Consider the following 17,609-nt stretch of genomic DNA (forward strand, 5'->3'; position numbering starts at 1 on the left):
GTAAGACTTTGTGTATAGTATATCCTATCCTAATACAATAGTACAAAACTCATTCATCTTGCTTATTTTGCAAGAACATCAACAAAATATCGAGATTCACCAATACTAACAACAAAGGAAGGCCCTCAAACATCAAAATGAATAAAGTCAAAGATATAAGTGGATATTGATTCACTAGAATTGAAAGGCAAAGTTGGTTGTTTTCCTAACTGACATGAGACATAATCAAAATTTTCTGTAAACACTGAACCTAACAAACCTCTAGAAACCAATTGTTGTACCCGAGAGGAAAATGCGTGACCAAATCGAGCATGCCAAAGTGCAAGGGAAGGAATAGAAGAAACAGCTGCAGTTGCAGCAACAAAAATAAGAGCAATAAGTGGAAGACGAAGGTTGTCCACGGGAAACATATACCCAACTCTGGGACCGGTCCCAAGCTCCTTTCCCGTTCTCATATCATGCGCAATACACCCAGAATAATCAAAAATAATGTGGTAACCCAACTCAGCTAATTGTCTCATAGAAAATAAATTGTAAGAAAGGTCAGGAACATTAAAGATCCCAGGAACCGAGAGGTTAGAGGTTAAAACGAAACCTATATTATGACCAGACATTGTGGAACTATTTTCTGTGTAAATATTAAGAGGGCATGGTGTAGGTTTAAGTTCAGAAAATAAGAACGAGTAAGGTGTCATGTGATTGCAAGAAGCAGAATCCAAAAGTCAAGAGGTAAGAGACATACCAGATAAAGCTGAGAAAGAAGAAGAATAAGATGCATTACCAACCATACGAATGACATTAGCGATGATGTTTATAAGGTCATCTCTAGAAATGGTGAAAATTGATCCAGAAGACTGAGACTGTGCAAAGACAAGAGCTATGGGTTGGACACTCTCAGTGTTAGCAACTGTAGCAGTAGAAATGGAAACAACTGATTTGTTGCATTGATAGCAAGTCTCAATATTATGGCTAAAATATTTGCAAAAACGTTTGTTGGATTGTCGGCAACGATTATTGCAAAAAGAAGAATACTTGTCCTTATTCTTCATTTAGAAGCAAAATATGCAAAAATGGACTACAAAAATGAAATTTACGCGAAAAACTAGGTAAGAAGCACCTGGATTGCAAAAAGTCAACTCTAGGAAAAAGTCAACGATCAACCCTGCTAAAAGTCAATGGACAAACCAGCTGAAAGTCAATGGCCAAATCTCTAAAAGTCAAATGATGACGTCAACAGCTGACGTAAGCAACTGATGTCAGCATTGACGCAATAAGGGCTGACGTGGCAGAATAATGTTAGCAGGAGCGTTGAGGCGCGTGAGGTTGCGTGAGAGCACGTGGAGATATAACCCAGATATGTAGTGGTGCATGAAGGTGCGTGGGGCCCATAGGCTGTGGCTCAAAACCTTTGAGCGGCGCGTAGGGGTGCATGCGATTTTCGATGGGTTCGAGGCTTCCACAAGTTTGTAGATCGGCACAAGATGATCTTAGTGGTATCTGCAAAAAATTAATTAAAGCAATATTCACGTTAGTGATGCAAAGGGCAGTGGTCTTTGCGGTGTGAAACTCCTCAACGGCGGCGATTGTAGGTCCGAAACCCAAGGATGACGACTGGAAGACGTCGGAGGTTTAACAGTAAGAGGCTACGTCGACTGCTGTGATGGCGAAAGCAATGTTGAGAATAGAGTAACACCAATAAAGACAAGACTGCTAAGAAAATGTCAGAATAGTGGCTCTGATACCATGTTAAATATTAGCATTGATACACCATGTAGAATGTGCTAGTATGAATGTGGAAGCGAAAGTATAAAGTATAGAACACAATAACACATGAAAGTTACGTAGTTCAACCTAACGGCTTACATCCACAGAGGAAACCTTAAAGGGTTACATCAATAATATATTATAACGTAGTACAAATCCTGTGTTACAATGAATCATAACATGTGTATATATAATAAACTAAACCCTAGACTAGTAGACTTCTAGTACAAGTACGAGACTTGGCTTGCACACAAAGTACAATTAGGCTTGGGCCTATGCTAATGGGCTAATATATCTCTAATACCCCCTCTCAAACTCAAGATGGAAGCTTAATGAAATCTTGAGATTTGATAAGGTTAAGAAGATCTCTTGAATGAAATTTGGCTCTGTGACGGTAGTTTGAGGAAGGCAATGGTCTTGCAGTGTTAATGCGACTTCTAACGGTGGCATGACTATACCGGAGAGTTTTAACGGTAGCAATAGGAAGCCAAAGAAGATGAACGCAGTGAAAAAAACACTGAGAAAAACAAAGATTGTTCTTAAATATACAGTAAGGATAGAAAACCATGGCCACAAGAAAGTGGCTCTAATACCATGTTAGAAATACTGAATAAGTGTATTGTATTTTTCAAATAATAGAATATACATGAGCACCTTTATATAGGAGGCAGAGTGTGTAGTACAAATAAGTGTGCTATACAGGTAAACAAGGTGGGCCTAAAGCCCACATACCCTAATACACGTTAACAAAGTAGATTTTGAAAGGGACTCGGGAATTGTTTTTAACGCTCTTATTGGGGGGTTTGTTATAGGGTTTCTGCAAACCCACTCCTCTTATACTAGAAGGCAGTTAGCCATGAGAGTTAGGCTTTCTTCTCATTTTTTAGTCTAGATGGAATTTGTCCCATCAAACATTTCTCATGTTATTTTTTATTGTTGTTAGTTCATGAATAAAATTACCCTGGGGGCTTCTCCAAAAAATAAAATTATATATATATATATATATAGTTGGGTGATTTTTTCTGCCCCAATTGTTTCGACCCAATGGGTCTATTTGATTAGGCATTTTAGGAGCCTAAAAGTGCATTTTTAAAACCTAAAATTATATTTCACAATAACAATTCTTCATAATTTTTTACAAAAGCTCAATTTAATTCAAAACATTATTTTGCAACAACTTATACAAATTTGTTTTCTCACATATGCTAAGCTAATCGCATGGGAAATTTGGAGGAGTGCAGCAAGGAGGGAAAAGAATGCATATTTTAAACTCATCCATGGGCCAATAAATAAAAAGGGATTTTTGTCAAATGGATTAATGACATTTGCAAAATTCAAAGTCATGAGAACATCTGGTCTTGTAAAAATTCTCAAAAATGAACTAATAAAAAATTATTTATCTATTTTACATAATTACATTCATTTTACAACACATCATATTAAAACCAACCAACCCAATGGCGATCCGACCCATCAACCATCCCTAGCTCAATCCATAGGTTTAAAAAAAAAAAAAATTAACAAACATACTACTCATAATGGCAAGCTCAACTATCAGTTGCAAAACTACCTCCCCCCCCCCCCCACACACACACACCCCCAAATCTACTCGTCTTGGCCAATTTTTGGAGTAAACATCGCATTAAAGGTGTGTGATGGTATTTTTAGAGTATTTAATATAAGGAAAGAGAGATGGGATGAGTAGTGGACTTGTATTTTACATGTTTTTTTTTTTTTTTTTTTTGCAAAATGCATGAGTGGATGCTTTTTTTTTTCTTTTCTTTTCTTTTCTTTTTTTTTCCTCTTTTCATGTATCATCATCTATAATAGCAAAAACTGCAATTTAGAAGACCAAATGAAATGCTCTAAGCCCATATGTTGGCTACAAACATAAGGAGAGCATTTGATTGATCTACTATATTTGTTTATATCTCGGACTAATTGCCTTAAATCATGAGAAAGCATTCTAACTTCATAATGCAAATTGATGAGATCCCTTAAATTTAGCACAAAAAAGTTGGTTTATCAAATAGTTTACCTAAAAGTGGTACAAAATCTGATGATTTTAATTTTTAATATCCAAATATATATATATATATATATCGACAATGTTTAGCTACAAGATTCATTGTAACTTAAGGCTACAATTTTACTCAATAAAATAAATATTACTACATATTTTGAAAATCTAACCGTTGAATTATATGTTATTTATGCTCTTAATAGACATGTCAAATTTTGTGTCAATTGGATATCATTTACTATATCATCTATAAGCTTATATTTTATGCATAATTTTAAACTACAAAAACTTGCAATTTAAACAATTTATTGATGACATAGCTATTGATCTTTAATTTTCTAGAAATTTTGCAAGCATAAAGGATATAAGAAGAAAATGTAATCCAATGGTAGATTTGTCAAAATTCACCTCCAATAAAAAGATATTAAGTAAGGTTGTAACCTTAGGTTACAACCAATTTTATACCTAAACTTTGTCTTATATATATATATATATAGGCAAAACTGAGAGAAAATTCAATTATCTTGCGTTAGAGTGAATTGTGGGCCTGAATCTCTCATATTTTGAACCTATATTGATAAGTCCAAAGTTTCATTTAGCATGCCACATTAAAAATAATAAATAAATCTACAATTCAATTTTAATGGTAAAAATTCTGCAAGTTAAATCTTTATATCAAAATTAAAATTTTCCGTTTCCTAAAGTAAAATCGTGATGAGTTATTGAAAAATTTTTATTTTTCTTCTTTATTTTTGCCTCTAAACTACTAAAAGAACTCTTCACAAAATTTAAAAATGAAAAAAAAAAAAGGAGGTAATTTGATTCCTAAAATTTTCGAATGGTGAATTTAATTTAGGGTTCTTCAAAGATGGTACTAAAAATTAATAAAAGCTTAAGGCTGTAACAATAAACAATGAACACGTATAAGAGAAGGGAATATAGCTGTGAAGTGTGAACGATTAGATACGGTAGCGTGAGTGGCCTATAGTCAATGCCTTATTATAGCTAATAATTGGGGGAAAAGAACAAAGAGCAGTGGAATTTAAACGTTTGATCCATAATATACTATTATCAATCAAAGGGAATTTGTTTGGTGAGAAACAAGGACACAACGACACCCATGTACGTCAAATCACCTCCCATTACAGGATTCTCAAATTCTGTTGGCTTTTTCTTTGACCTCATTAGTGGTTTTGAATTAGGCCTCCAAACTTGGTCCAACACTTGACTATTCTAAATTGTACCTAGTCCTTCATCCCACACACTAAAGTACTTGTAGCAATTATTAATTTTTTGAGAGAGAGAGAGAGATGACCCTAGGATGCTAGTTAAGAGTTTTAGACTCAGTTGCCCAAAAATCTCTTAAGGCATTGAGAACCACTCAACCAAACGTTAAGATTTGTTAATACATTTAATTAAATGGTAAAGACAAGTGCTAATAAAGCATGGAACTGCATTGGCTTCCTACCATCCCATCATTTCATTTAAAGAACAGGACTGTTTTGGATACTCTTCATTTCATTTAAAATCAATAGAGTCAAATTTCAAGATTAAGATTTTATTCTTTGGATTTAGTACTGTATAGGATATTACATCATTAAAATTTTAAATAACATGGCATTGAATATATCTTTAAAATTATAACATTTAATGCCTATGATCTCATGATTGAAGCTTCTATGAACAATGAACTATGAACCAACCTTATGCCACTTCAGTGGAAAGCATTTGGTTTAGTATGAATTTGACATCCAATTGAAGTTTTCTTTAATGCAAACGAAGAAGTTATTCTTTTCTTTTATCCAACCTTTGTTTGGCTTCTCTTTTCTATTTTGTTCTGACTAAAATACGTTGGTTTATACAATGTGCCAGTTTAGGTGAAGATGTTATCAAATATAAGAAATATAATTGACATTCCACAATAAAGTTGTTCAATCTGCACAATTCTGTAGAATATGTACACACGTCTAATCTAACATGGGAAAAGAATGGACCCACGAGAGGTTAAAGAACAAGATCCGAGCAAATAAAACTGTCCTTTATATCCAAGTCCCACAAATATCTGGAAGCCCATTTATAAAATTCCATGAAATAACTGCCTTTGTTGTCACCATTGTAAATCTTTAAAGGAATTAGAAATCATTAAGTATTTATAATTTTTTTATAAAAAAATTCCACAATTGGTGAAATGTGACAAAGGAGAATTCATGGAAGTTTTTAAGATCAATCTTAACTACCTGAAACTTAACATTTTAATAATTTACAAATAGATCTCATTAGGATTCCATATGGTACATCTTAGAGATGTAAATAAAATAGGGAATGTTACATTATATATTAAAACCTTTGCCATTTAACCTACTACCTGAAACAAATATAAAAGAAATGAGCATTCACAGTTAAGAAGTCCAAGGTACTCGCAATCAAGATTCCATGATCCAAAATCAAATTATTAACTGGGTCACTTCAGTAGTAATCCATAAGAAATTAGCATCAAACATAGAAAAAGGAGAAAGAATAAAGGAACAGCTACTTCATTCATGTAAGCAACAGCAGGACCCATGTCCAAAGAAAGCTTTCCACTGATTCCACATAACCACAAGCTGTGAATGAGAACAACTATCAAACACAAAAAGGCGGTTGAACACAAGATAAGGCAAGGAGAGGACGGGACCTCCAACATGTTAAATCAGGAAGCAATTTTTTTGATGTCCAGCTATTTAGAAAAGAAAATTACTATCGCTACATTTGCTTCCTTCCATCTCCGTCTCCAACATGTTGCAGTGTTTTCAACTTTCTGTAACCTTTATCAGTTCCAAATATCCTGAAAAAAAAAACATACAGAATAGTCATCACGAGGTCAGTATACTTTCATACTAAGCTCCAGGTGTTACAAGCTTATTATCATGCAAGAAAAGAATAAAAGCACCAAAACCCAAAAGAAAAAGGCATGTTACAATTCTAATAGCTTAGAACCCAATTGGATTACAAAGAAAAAAAGAACTAGAAAATTGGAATTGTGTTAGATGTCAAAAGGACATTAAGAAGAAACATTTGGAGCATGAGCACTTGAAAATCATAAGCATCGGATTCTGGCAACAAAGCACATAAAACATTAACGCATTCTTTACCAAAGAGACAAGGGCTCAGATATAAGAAGAAAATGTAATCCAATGGTAGATTTGTCAAAATTCACCTCCAATAAAAAGATATTAAGTAAGGTTGTAACCTTAGGTTACAACCAATTTTATACCTAAACTTTGTCTTATATATATATATATATATATAGGAAAAACTGAGAGAAAATTCAATTAGGTTCTAAATTGGATTCTAATTGTTATCTAATTTTGCGCTACATGTTCAATTTAAGTTTTTTTAATTTTGTTTTAGGTGAGTTATTGAGGTGCAAAAAACAAAGAGTCTAATATAAATAAATCATAAAAAAATTAATTAAAAAAAAAAAGTAAACTCAAGTGTATATCCAAAAGAAATTAAAATTAAAAAAAATAAAAGAGAGAGAGAGAGTATAATTTGAATCCACATATGTATGTAATTGTAATTTTTTTAATTGTATAGTGCATATACACAGATTATACACTAGTGAGAATAAAGCTTAAGGTTGCAACTTGCAATTCTCCTAAGAATTCAATCCAGCAACTCGAAGTTTCAATTCTTAGCAAAGATGGATACCAAAAGTATGTTTGGCATCAGCTTTTAGCATTAACTTTTAGTTTTTAGCTTTTATGTACAGCTTTTTAAAACCTCACTTTTTTCTATATTTTTTACTTTTTCAAATTTTTTTCAACATACGATTATACTTTAGCACATTTTCAGCAAAAATATTCATTAAAAAAAGGTAGATAAACTGCTATCAAATAGAAAGTCTCTCTATATGATTATTTAGGATTCAGTACTAGCCTCTATCTTGCGCTAGAGTGAATTGTGGGCCTGAATCTCTCATATTTTGAACCTATATTGATAAGTCCAAAGTTTCATTTAGCATGCCACATTAAAAATAATAAATAAATCTACAATTCAATTTTAATGGTAAAAATTCTGCAAGTTAAATCTTTATATCAAAATTAAAATTTTCCGTTTCCTAAAGTAAAATCGTGATGAGTTATTGAAAAATGTTTATTTTTCTTCTTTATTTTTGCCTCTAAACTACTAAAAGAACTCTTCACAAAATTTAAAAATGAAAAAAAAAAAATTAAGTTTAGGAACGAATAAAGTCTAAAAGCTAAAATAGTATTTTATTAAAATATATATATATATATATATATCATGCCAAACCAACAACTACTCTGATAGACCATGTAAAAAATTAAAAAAAAAAATAAAAAGGAGGTAATTTGATTCCTAAAATTTTCGAATGGTGAATTTAATTTAGGGTTCTTCAAAGATGGTACTAAAAATTAGTAAAAGCTTAAGGCTGTAACAATAAACAATGAACACGTATAAGGGAAGGGAATATAGCTGTGAAGTGTGAACGCTTAGATACGGTAGCGTGAGTGGCCTATAGTCTATGCCTTATTATAGCTAATAATTGGGGGAAAAGAACAAAGAGCAGTGGAATTTAAATGTTTGATCCATAATATACTATTATCAATCAAAGGGAATTTGTTTGGTGAGAAACAAGGACACAACGACACCCATGTACGTCAAACCACCTCTCATTACAGGATTCTCAAATTCTGTTGGCTTTTTCTTTGACCTCATTAGTGGTTTTGAATTAGACCTCCAAACTTGGTCCAACACTTGACTATTCTAAATTGTACCTAGTCCTTCATCCCACACACTAAAGTACTTGTAGCAATTATTAATTCTTTGAGAGAGAGAGAGAGAGAGATGACCCTAGGATGCTAGTTAAGAGTTTTAGACTCAGTTGCCCATAAATCTCTTAAGGCATTGAGAACCACTCAACCAAACGTTGAGATTTGTTAATACATTTAATTAAATGGTAAAGACAAGTGCTAATAAAGCATAGAACTGCATTGGCTTCCTACCATCCCATCATTTCATTTAAAGCACAGGACTGTTTTGGATACTCTTCGTTTCATTTAAAATCAATAGAGTCAAATTTCAAGATTAAGATTTTATTCTTTGGATTTAGTACTGTATAGGATATTACATCATTAAAATTTTAAATAACATGGCATTGAATATATCTTTAAAATTATAACATTTAATGCCTATGATCTCATGATTGAAGCTTCTATGAACTATGAACTATGAACCAACCTTATGCCACTTCAGTGGAAAGCATTTGGTTTAGTATGAATTTGACATCCAATTGAAGTTTTCTTTAATGCAAACGAGGAAGTTATTCTTTTCTTTTATCCAACCTTTGTTTGGCTTCTCTTTTCTATTTTGTTCTGACTAAAATACGTTAGTTTATACAATGTGCCAGTTTAGGTGAAGATGTTATCAAATATAAGAAAAATAATTGACATTCCACAATAAAGTTGTTCAATCTGCACAATTCTGTAGAATATGTACACACATCTAATCTAACATGGGAAAAGAATGGACCCACGAGAGGTTAAAGAACAAGATCCGAGCAAATAAAACTGTCCTTTATATCCAAGTCCCACAAACATCTGGAAGCCCATTTATAAAATTCCATGAAATAACTGCCTTTGTTGTCACCATTGTAAATCTTTAAAGGAATTAGAAATCATTAAGTATTTATAATTTTTTTATAAAAAAAATTCCACAATTGGTGAAATGTGACAAAGGAGAATTCATGGAAGTTTTTAAGATCAATCTTAACTACCTGAAACTTAACATTTTAATAATTTAAAAATAGATCTCATTAGGATTCCATATGGTACATCTTAAAGATGTAAATAAAATAGGGAATGTTACATTATATATTAAAACCTTTGCCATTTAACCTAACTACCTGAAACAAATATAAAAGAAATGAGCATTCACAGTTAAGAAGTCCAAGGTACTCGCAATCAAGATTCCATGATCCAAAATCAAATTATTAACTGGGTCACTTCAGTAGTAATCTATAAGAAATTAGCATCAAACATAGAAAAAGGAGAAAGAATAAAGGAACAGCTACTTCATTCATGTAAGCAACAGCAGGACCCATGTCCAAAGAAAGCTTTCCACTGATTCCACATAACCACAAGCTGTGAATGAGAACAACTATCAAACACAAAAAGGCGGTTGAACACAAGATAAGGCAAGGAGAGGACGGGACCTCCAACATGTTAAATCAGGAAGCAATTTTTTTGATGTCCAGCTACTTAGAAAAGAAAATTACTATCGCTACATTTGCTTCCTTCCATCTCCGTCTCCAACATGTTGCAGTGTTTTCAACTTTCTGTAACCTTTATCAGTTCCAAATATCCTGAAAAAAAAAACATACAGAATTGTCATCACGAGGTCAGTATACTTTCATACTAAGCTCCAGGTGTTACAAGCTTATTATCATGCAAGAAAAGAATAAAAGCACCAAAACCCAAAAGAAAAAGGCATGTTACAATTCTAATAGCTTAGAACCCAATTGGATTACAAAGAAAAAAAGAACTAGAAAATTGGAATTGTGTTAGATGTCAAAAGGACATTAAGAAGAAACATTTGGAGCATGAGCACTTGAAAATCATAAGCATCGGATTCTGGCAACAAAGCACATAAAACATTAACGCATTCTTTACCAAAGAGACAAGGGCTCATTAAGAATCTAAAGTCCATTGTTCTCACAGCCGTACCTAAAATGATAACAATACCAAATGTTCATCATAAAAACTAAGATGGCCTCAATACAACATTAATAACTAAGAAGGCTAGTAATTAGTATCTAGACAGAGCTTAAGGCTTCTATGTGTTTGCACTTCTCTCTGTGTGAGCACCTGTGCATGTACACAATATGTTTGGATAAGCTTCAATCCATCTTATGCCTCCAGTGAAGGCTTGGCTATATCTAAGACCCATACATGATGATTAGCATGTAAATGTTAACCAGGAGGCTGGTTAGAACTGGTAATACTCTAGACACTTTCAATTGGAAAAAGTTTGAATTACAAGTAAGAGCAAATCAGACTAAAACTCTGTCAGAAAAGCCTCATATTTGCAAAATATTTAGAGAAACTAACACTTTAAGTGAACTGGTCGAGGATTGGTTTGAGATTATTATTACTATCTTCCACATTCTTTCTTTTTTTCCATTCTTTCTTTTTTGACTGATTACATATTAAAAGAATTGACTGAAGACAGTAAAGATTGAATTTAAAATCAACAAAATGAAAAGAAAATAAAAGAATTCAACATAGATCCATTTATGTTTCACAAGCTTGGCTCAGAGATAATAAGACAGTATAGAGTCCAACCAAAAAATAGAAACATGCTGATGCTTTCACCAGCATGTGCAAAAATACTTGCCAGTCCATGTAAGTAAAAGTTGACGAGTAGTTGCCAGACTTGGTATAGAGCAAACGGTGATGATAGTCATGAAAATCAGCACTGGAAAATCATCAAACAAACACTTCAGAACAACATGTAAATCATGGACACTTAACCACATACACAATGCAAAGTGAACCCACAAGAGGAAAAACTAGACACTTACCCCCCATACAAAGGAATGAAGTTTGAGAGGCTCCACGGAAAATGGTAACCACAATGTGCCTCAACTGTCTCCAAGACTCTTAGTACCATCCATAACCAGAGAGTAATCAGATGGGGTCCAGTGATTGCAGGACCAACAATGGTAGCAAAACCAAGGAAAAGTATTTCAGCAGGATGAGCATATTCAGAAGTCAGACCAAAGGGCGTAGCATATCTGGACATGTTAACAAGCCCATAAGAGCAACCAAAAGCAGCTAGTGAAAAAGAGTATTTCACAACCAAATACCTGATAAAGCACTCATAGCTTTCACTTACTCATGATGGACACTGTGGACATGTTTGTATAACCATTTTGTATGCAGAACCCGATGCCCCCAATAGAATATAAAATCCTCAAGGACGAAGTAGAACATAATCTGCATAAAAACTATATTCCTGCAGAACCAAAATCAGGATCTTGCTTAGTATGCTTTATATGAAATGGAAATTGCACAGGTACAGCATAAGTTGATGGAAGGCATCTATATAATTATAATAGCATTGTATATATCTAACAAAAAAAGCTTTAGTATATAAAGAACCTGAAAATACCAGGACGGCAATGGAAGACTACTACGCATGCCCATGAATTTGAAGACGGGATATGATAGAAGCATAACTGGAAGATTGACACCAAAATGATAAAGCAGTAGGCGAGTAATACATTTCTCCTGAGCTGCTGGGCTGTTATTTTTGGTCTGTATGAAAACATAAATAAGTAATGTCACTAGTTGATATAATAGCAAGGAGAGAGAAATAAAGATATTGTATTACAACTGGGAAGGATGAACATATCTATACTATGTACCAAATTAGTGGCAGAAGAAATGCAAATGGAAAGTTTTTGATTATAAAATATCAGAAAACAAATTGGGGAAAAAAAGGCTTAGTGTTGTGAAGTCGTGTGCTATTTGTTACACGGCATTATTTGCAAAGTGAAGATATATACTAAAATGATTCTCTCTTTTTCTTTTCCTTTTTAAGTTATACTAACATAATTCTTGTATATAGCTTTGTGTGTGTGCCTATAAAGGGATAAACTATGATGGAATGGCCTCCTATCAATCTTAATGGGGCCTCACCCATTTACACATAATAGTCTACTAGTAAATCTATAAACCATAATGATCAACATTTTCCAATTGGGTTTGAATTAATAGAGTAAAATGGTTATTTTTGAACTTGCATTTGAATTGTAGATAGCAGTTCAAACATGAGCAAGAAAGGAACATTCATCTTTTGCAGGGGAAAAAAAGCACTTAACCATATTCTAACTTTGTTATAACTCGTATAAGAGTCCTTAACTTGTAGAATATCTTAAACTGTTTCAGAATTCCGGCAACATAGGTAAAAATGGGTGAGGCCCTATCAAAATGGAGAACTCCCTGATGCAGGTCAAAACCCTTGCTGGGCTCTGATGCTGATTGTGATGTAGGATCATTTTAGGAGTTTAGTACTAAATTACGGTTCTTGATGAGACATTAAAGAGTTCTTGAATAGGCTTTGATGTTTAGGGGTTCGGGTAGGTTGAGCGATTAAAAAAAAAAAAAAATAGATCTTGAATGAGCTTGATGGTTCTTTGTGGTTAAATGGCAAATGGAATGAGAAACAAAAAAATATAAAAACTAGGCAATTACACATAGGAAGGAGAAGGCAAACGCGCCCACCCTCAAAGCTTGAAATAAGCCACTAGAATTTAATTAAAATCAATCTCTCTATATCTATCTTTAATTGAATACATAAAGATTCTTTTGTAGGCCAAGACCACTCCTCAAAGAACTTGGATTTCAAATAATCACTTCCTAGAAAGTCTAGGACTCCTAACAATAACGAAAAGTAATTATGAACTTTTAAACCAAAAAGGAAAAGGACTCAAAACATAAAGAAAGACATGGGTCTCTAGAACAGCACACTACAGCATATTCCACAAATCTGAAAATTTACAAACTACCACTCTTGTAGTAAAAATAAATAAAATTGAACCAGAAACTTAACCTAAAGAAACTTAATACTAAAACTCAATAATAACCTAAATCACCCAAGGTGTCAAGAAACTGCACATTGAAACTAGACCACAATACTTGAAACTTTTGGTATTTAATCTTGCTTTCCCTCGAACTCTTTATTGTCTGCATCACCACCTGATCTTAAACTGTTACAAAATTCCCTTCACACACATACTAACACAATTTCATATATTTGACTTTGTCTTGTACAAGAATCCTTAACTTATAAAACATCTGAACATGTACAAAATTCTATCTATATAGATAAAAATGGGTGAGGAACTATCAAACTCTATGGGTAAACTGTTACAAATTCCATCCACACACAACATAAGAAATTTTTGTATTTTGAAAACTAGGATTAAAATTCTGACCATGGTTAGAGCATGAATTTGATCAGAAGAAGAATAGCATTGCAAAGCTATTTCCACAGAACAAGGAAAACGCCAATTCCATTTTATTGTCCAAATGAACACTGCCCCTATCTAGTAAACACGTTCATTGTTGACTGAATTTTATAATGTTCTAATCCCATATATCACTGGCTAATCTAAAGCTTTGATAAAAGGGAAAAATGATCCCCAATTCAGCTTGAAAAGAAAAAACAAACTATGACTGTGTTTGTGCTTAGTGTCATATATTTAGTTCATAGTCAGTCCCAAGCCCAGGAAAAGGAGGGTTGCAGTAGATTGATGGCAATCACTCTATTATAAATGGATCCACTACATCCAACCCTAACTAAGCAGCCAAGGATTCATGGATATGGGACTAAGGCTTTGTTTTTGTTGTAGTTCAGCTTGAAAAAGTAAGAAATTACAAAACTACTTCTTGAGTAATGACAAAGTAAAAGAGTTAAACCTGAATTTTGTATTTGTTCAGCCAGCCTGCCCTCTCAAGAAATATAAAAGGAAGTCCAGAAAAGAAAAACACACTTTCATGGAGAAAGAAACTTCCAAGACATGCCAGTTGAAAGTCACTGAAATGTGTGATCAGATACTGCATCATCAAAAAGAGAGTTCTACATAGTTAAAAAAATATTTCATAACAACGGAGGCAATTCTTACAATTATCATTTCAAGAATCATAATAGTCAAATCAGAAACATTTTCAAGTAACATTCCTACTGCCCTATTTCCAAGGGAAAAATAAAAAAGAAAAAGAAAAACTTGGGTGTTCATACAGATGAGGAAATGGTTAAGCCGAAAACTGTCTTCCTATTAACGAAATAACCAAAAAAAAAAAAAAATTCAATGAAAAGTGGGGGGGGAAGGGGCGTTGTACAAAGAATAGTTTCATCATCCTTACAGCCAATAAGCTACAGTGGCACCTAAGCAACTAAAAGTCTTGTTTCTATCAGAAGACCCTAGTCCTTGTAGTCCTGAGCAATGAAAAGACGTGCTTGGCATATTAAGAAAAAGAGTGCAATGCTCATCATGAAAATGGCCAACACTTCCAACGTCTTGACCGCTTTTCGAGCATTTTTCCACAAAATAACTTTTTAGCCCAAGGGTATAATGGATTAATAATGGTTTCCACTCCCTAGAAATAATTTCTTGGCCCAAGTGTATATTCACATCGGAGGAAAATAGGAGGAAAAGGAGAGGGGAAGGGTGGCTAGAATTCAGCTAAAATCTACAGAGTATTGCATTACAAACTTGGGACTTCAAATCCCCACTAGAGCTCAACCTCCTAAAAACCCAATCCCATAAAACATTTCGGAACAACACAGATTTCAATTTCAAAATTTGGGGTCAAAGAGATTTATAAAGACAATTCAGAGCTTGACTAGAGCATCTCAACCGTGGGACCATCACCTTGATGATTCGAGTTGTTGATTCTAGATTCTCCATCCCAATATACATTACCAAATACCTTTAGGTACAGTTCCTAATAGAATATACAAAAATCCAAGAAAACATTGCTTCACATCCAATCTACTCATTCTACCATTTAATCTCACACTAGCAAATAAACAGCACTCTCGAGTGTCGCTATCCTCAACAGATACTACAAGGAAAAATTAAAAGTTTAAGAAACCAAAAAAAAAAAAAAAAATCCCATAAACCCAGATGCAATTTGAAAAGCACTGCCAAAAATCAAATCCCTTATCTCACGCACAACGCTAACAAAAACAAGAAACCAAGATAAACCCACTTGATGTCTTTTAACCTGCATTGCTATTCACACACATACATTGGTACATGCACATACAAGGTCCAGAACCAACAATGGTCAACAAAGAAACTAAATCTAAGGCAAGAACTAACAATTATCAGACACAGACTCAAGATGAAGTGAAAAAACAGTGAGTAAAAGTTGTCAAAGAAAAGGCAATAAAAGGGAGTACCTGCCACCCAGATTCGACGATCGAAGCCATTGAAGACTTTTGGACTGAAAACTTGATCTTTATTAAGAATAAAGCTACAACTATATATAATAATACTCAAATAATATGAGAAAGAAAGAGAGAGTGAGAGAGTTTCAGTGAGGAAGAGACGCAATATAAGGAAGGTAGGAACAACCCACGAGACAGACTGTCTAAGGGAATCTGGGCCTTTTCTTGGGCCCCTTTTTCAATTTCTATATATTTTTTTTTGTTAAGATAGTAAATACAAGATTTGGAAGAAGTGGTGGCAGTACATTGGTACACACTAAAAACAGAGAGAGAGAGAGATAGGATTTGAAGTATTGCACGTCGTTGCTATCTATGAAGCGGATGTGCTGTGCTGAGCACCCCAACCAATGAATCGCTTTTGCTTTGCACGACCTTTTTGACCCATGCATGTTAGGTACCCCCTAAAATATGAGAAACTTATTTGAGCTTGTTTGTAATTTTTTAAAATATGTGTAGGTAAAAAAATATGTAGAAATATGTGTAATATTGTTTAAAAACTGAAAATGGGTGATTAAAATGCCCTACCAAACGGACCCTTATATATTTTGTTATATCTTTGAAAAAACTTTAAAATGATTAAAAGTTCGTTTGATACGGGTATTTAAACAATAGTTTTTAATTTTTTTGAAAATATATGTTAGTAAAAAAGTGTGTGAAAATACGTGTAATATTATTTAAAAACTGAAAACATGTGTTTAAATACATGTACACAAAATGGTACGCGTTGTCTTTTTTATTCAATGGTCAATTTTGAAAGTATTTTTTTCAACTCTTAATTTTAGTCATTGAGAGTTATTTCACGGTTAGATATCGCAGCAGATCTCAAATTTTGGCTTTTTACTACTAGTTAGTAATTAATTACTTATTGTCTTAAATTATCTTACCTATATCCGTGTTTTAATTTTTAATTAGATCTAACAATTTGAGCCAGGGAGGTAGGTTCTCTTGATCTTCTGCCAAAATTTTTAGACTTTTATTATTGCCTCGATGATTTGAATGAACAATATAATTGTGTTTTTAATCGAGAAAGTTTGCTTTTTTTCTCAAAATAAACAAAAATGAAGTAACGTGGACACTTAATATTTTTTTTTTTTTTTGAGAAATAATTACAACATGCTGCTAATCCCGCAGCTCAAACCCCTTTTCCCTTAGACCCCCAAGTATTTTGTGCGTAGGGAGGTGCCAATTCAGCTACAAGGCCTTTGGCACGTGGACACTTAATATAAAACCATGGCATCCATGGGTATATTAGCTACATAATTAGCACAATCATTATAGAATCATATTATGAGTTCAATTCCTATCATTTACATTATTATTCCACCAAGGAAACTTAGGGTCCGTTTGGGAACAGTTTATTTAGCTGTAACTGAAAACTTTTTATTGAAAATACTGTAGATAAAGGTAAAAGTTAGTTAAAATAGTACAATAAAACCCATGACTAATACCAAAAAGTGGGACCCATGAATAATAGTAAAAATAAGTTGACTTTATAATCTGTTCTCAAACACAACCTTAGAGAGAGTTGGCATGAGAAGATGCAATCCAATAAAAGGCAAAGAATGTTAGCTGCACTCCTAATCATCTTAAATTTAAATTTATAAAAAATGTTAAAGATATTATAAATTTTACTATAGTTAACTTACCAAATATATACATCATTTCTTCATGTCTTTCTCGATATCATATAGTAGGGGAAACTTATTTGTGAGTAACAATACATATGTTCGATGGAAGGAATAACTATTCGCGTCATACATTTAACCCACCTCCCCCTTTTCATCCACATAAAAATTTAAAA

General features: G+C 33.3%; 1 protein-coding gene across 2 annotated transcripts; it reads right to left on the bottom strand.

Moving 5' to 3' along the window:
• Positions 1 to 9,741: 9,741 nt before the first annotated feature.
• Positions 9,742 to 15,968, bottom strand: LOC112022554 (methylsterol monooxygenase 2-2). Of its 2 annotated transcripts, none has more exons than XM_065769397.1 (7): positions 15,761 to 15,968; positions 14,272 to 14,409; positions 11,960 to 12,105; positions 11,684 to 11,803; positions 11,370 to 11,582; positions 11,183 to 11,263; positions 9,742 to 10,151 (listed from the first exon to the last, which is right to left on the bottom strand). In XM_065769397.1, exons 1-7 carry the CDS (start codon positions 15,788 to 15,790, stop codon positions 10,070 to 10,072), a joined length of 810 nt encoding a protein of 269 aa, XP_065625469.1. In that variant the 5' UTR covers positions 15,791 to 15,968; the 3' UTR covers positions 9,742 to 10,069. The 2 variants fall into 2 exon arrangements, with proteins under 2 accessions (XP_065625469.1, XP_065625473.1); XM_065769401.1 differs by lacking the exon at positions 15,761 to 15,968 and adding an exon at positions 14,719 to 14,834.
• Positions 15,969 to 17,609: the final 1,641 nt, after the last annotated feature.

Source organism: Quercus suber, unplaced genomic scaffold, assembly GCF_002906115.3.
Source record: "Quercus suber isolate HL8 unplaced genomic scaffold, Cork oak 2.0 scaffold_28, whole genome shotgun sequence".
Taxonomy (NCBI): Eukaryota; Viridiplantae; Streptophyta; class Magnoliopsida; order Fagales; family Fagaceae; genus Quercus; species Quercus suber.

Excerpts from the sequence above, each read along its gene's own strand:
- LOC112022554 (XM_065769397.1), bottom strand. The coding sequence starts at position 15,790 with ATGGCTTCGATCGTCGAATCTGGGTGGCAG. Across the intron at positions 11,583-11,683 it reads GTCCACAGTGTCCATCATGA|ATATGCTACGCCCTTTGGTC; the intron begins GTAAGTGAAAGC and ends TAACATGTCCAG. Across the intron at positions 10,152-11,182 it reads ACTTTTACTTACATGGACTG|GATATTTGGAACTGATAAAG; the intron begins GCAAGTATTTTT and ends TTTTTTTTTCAG.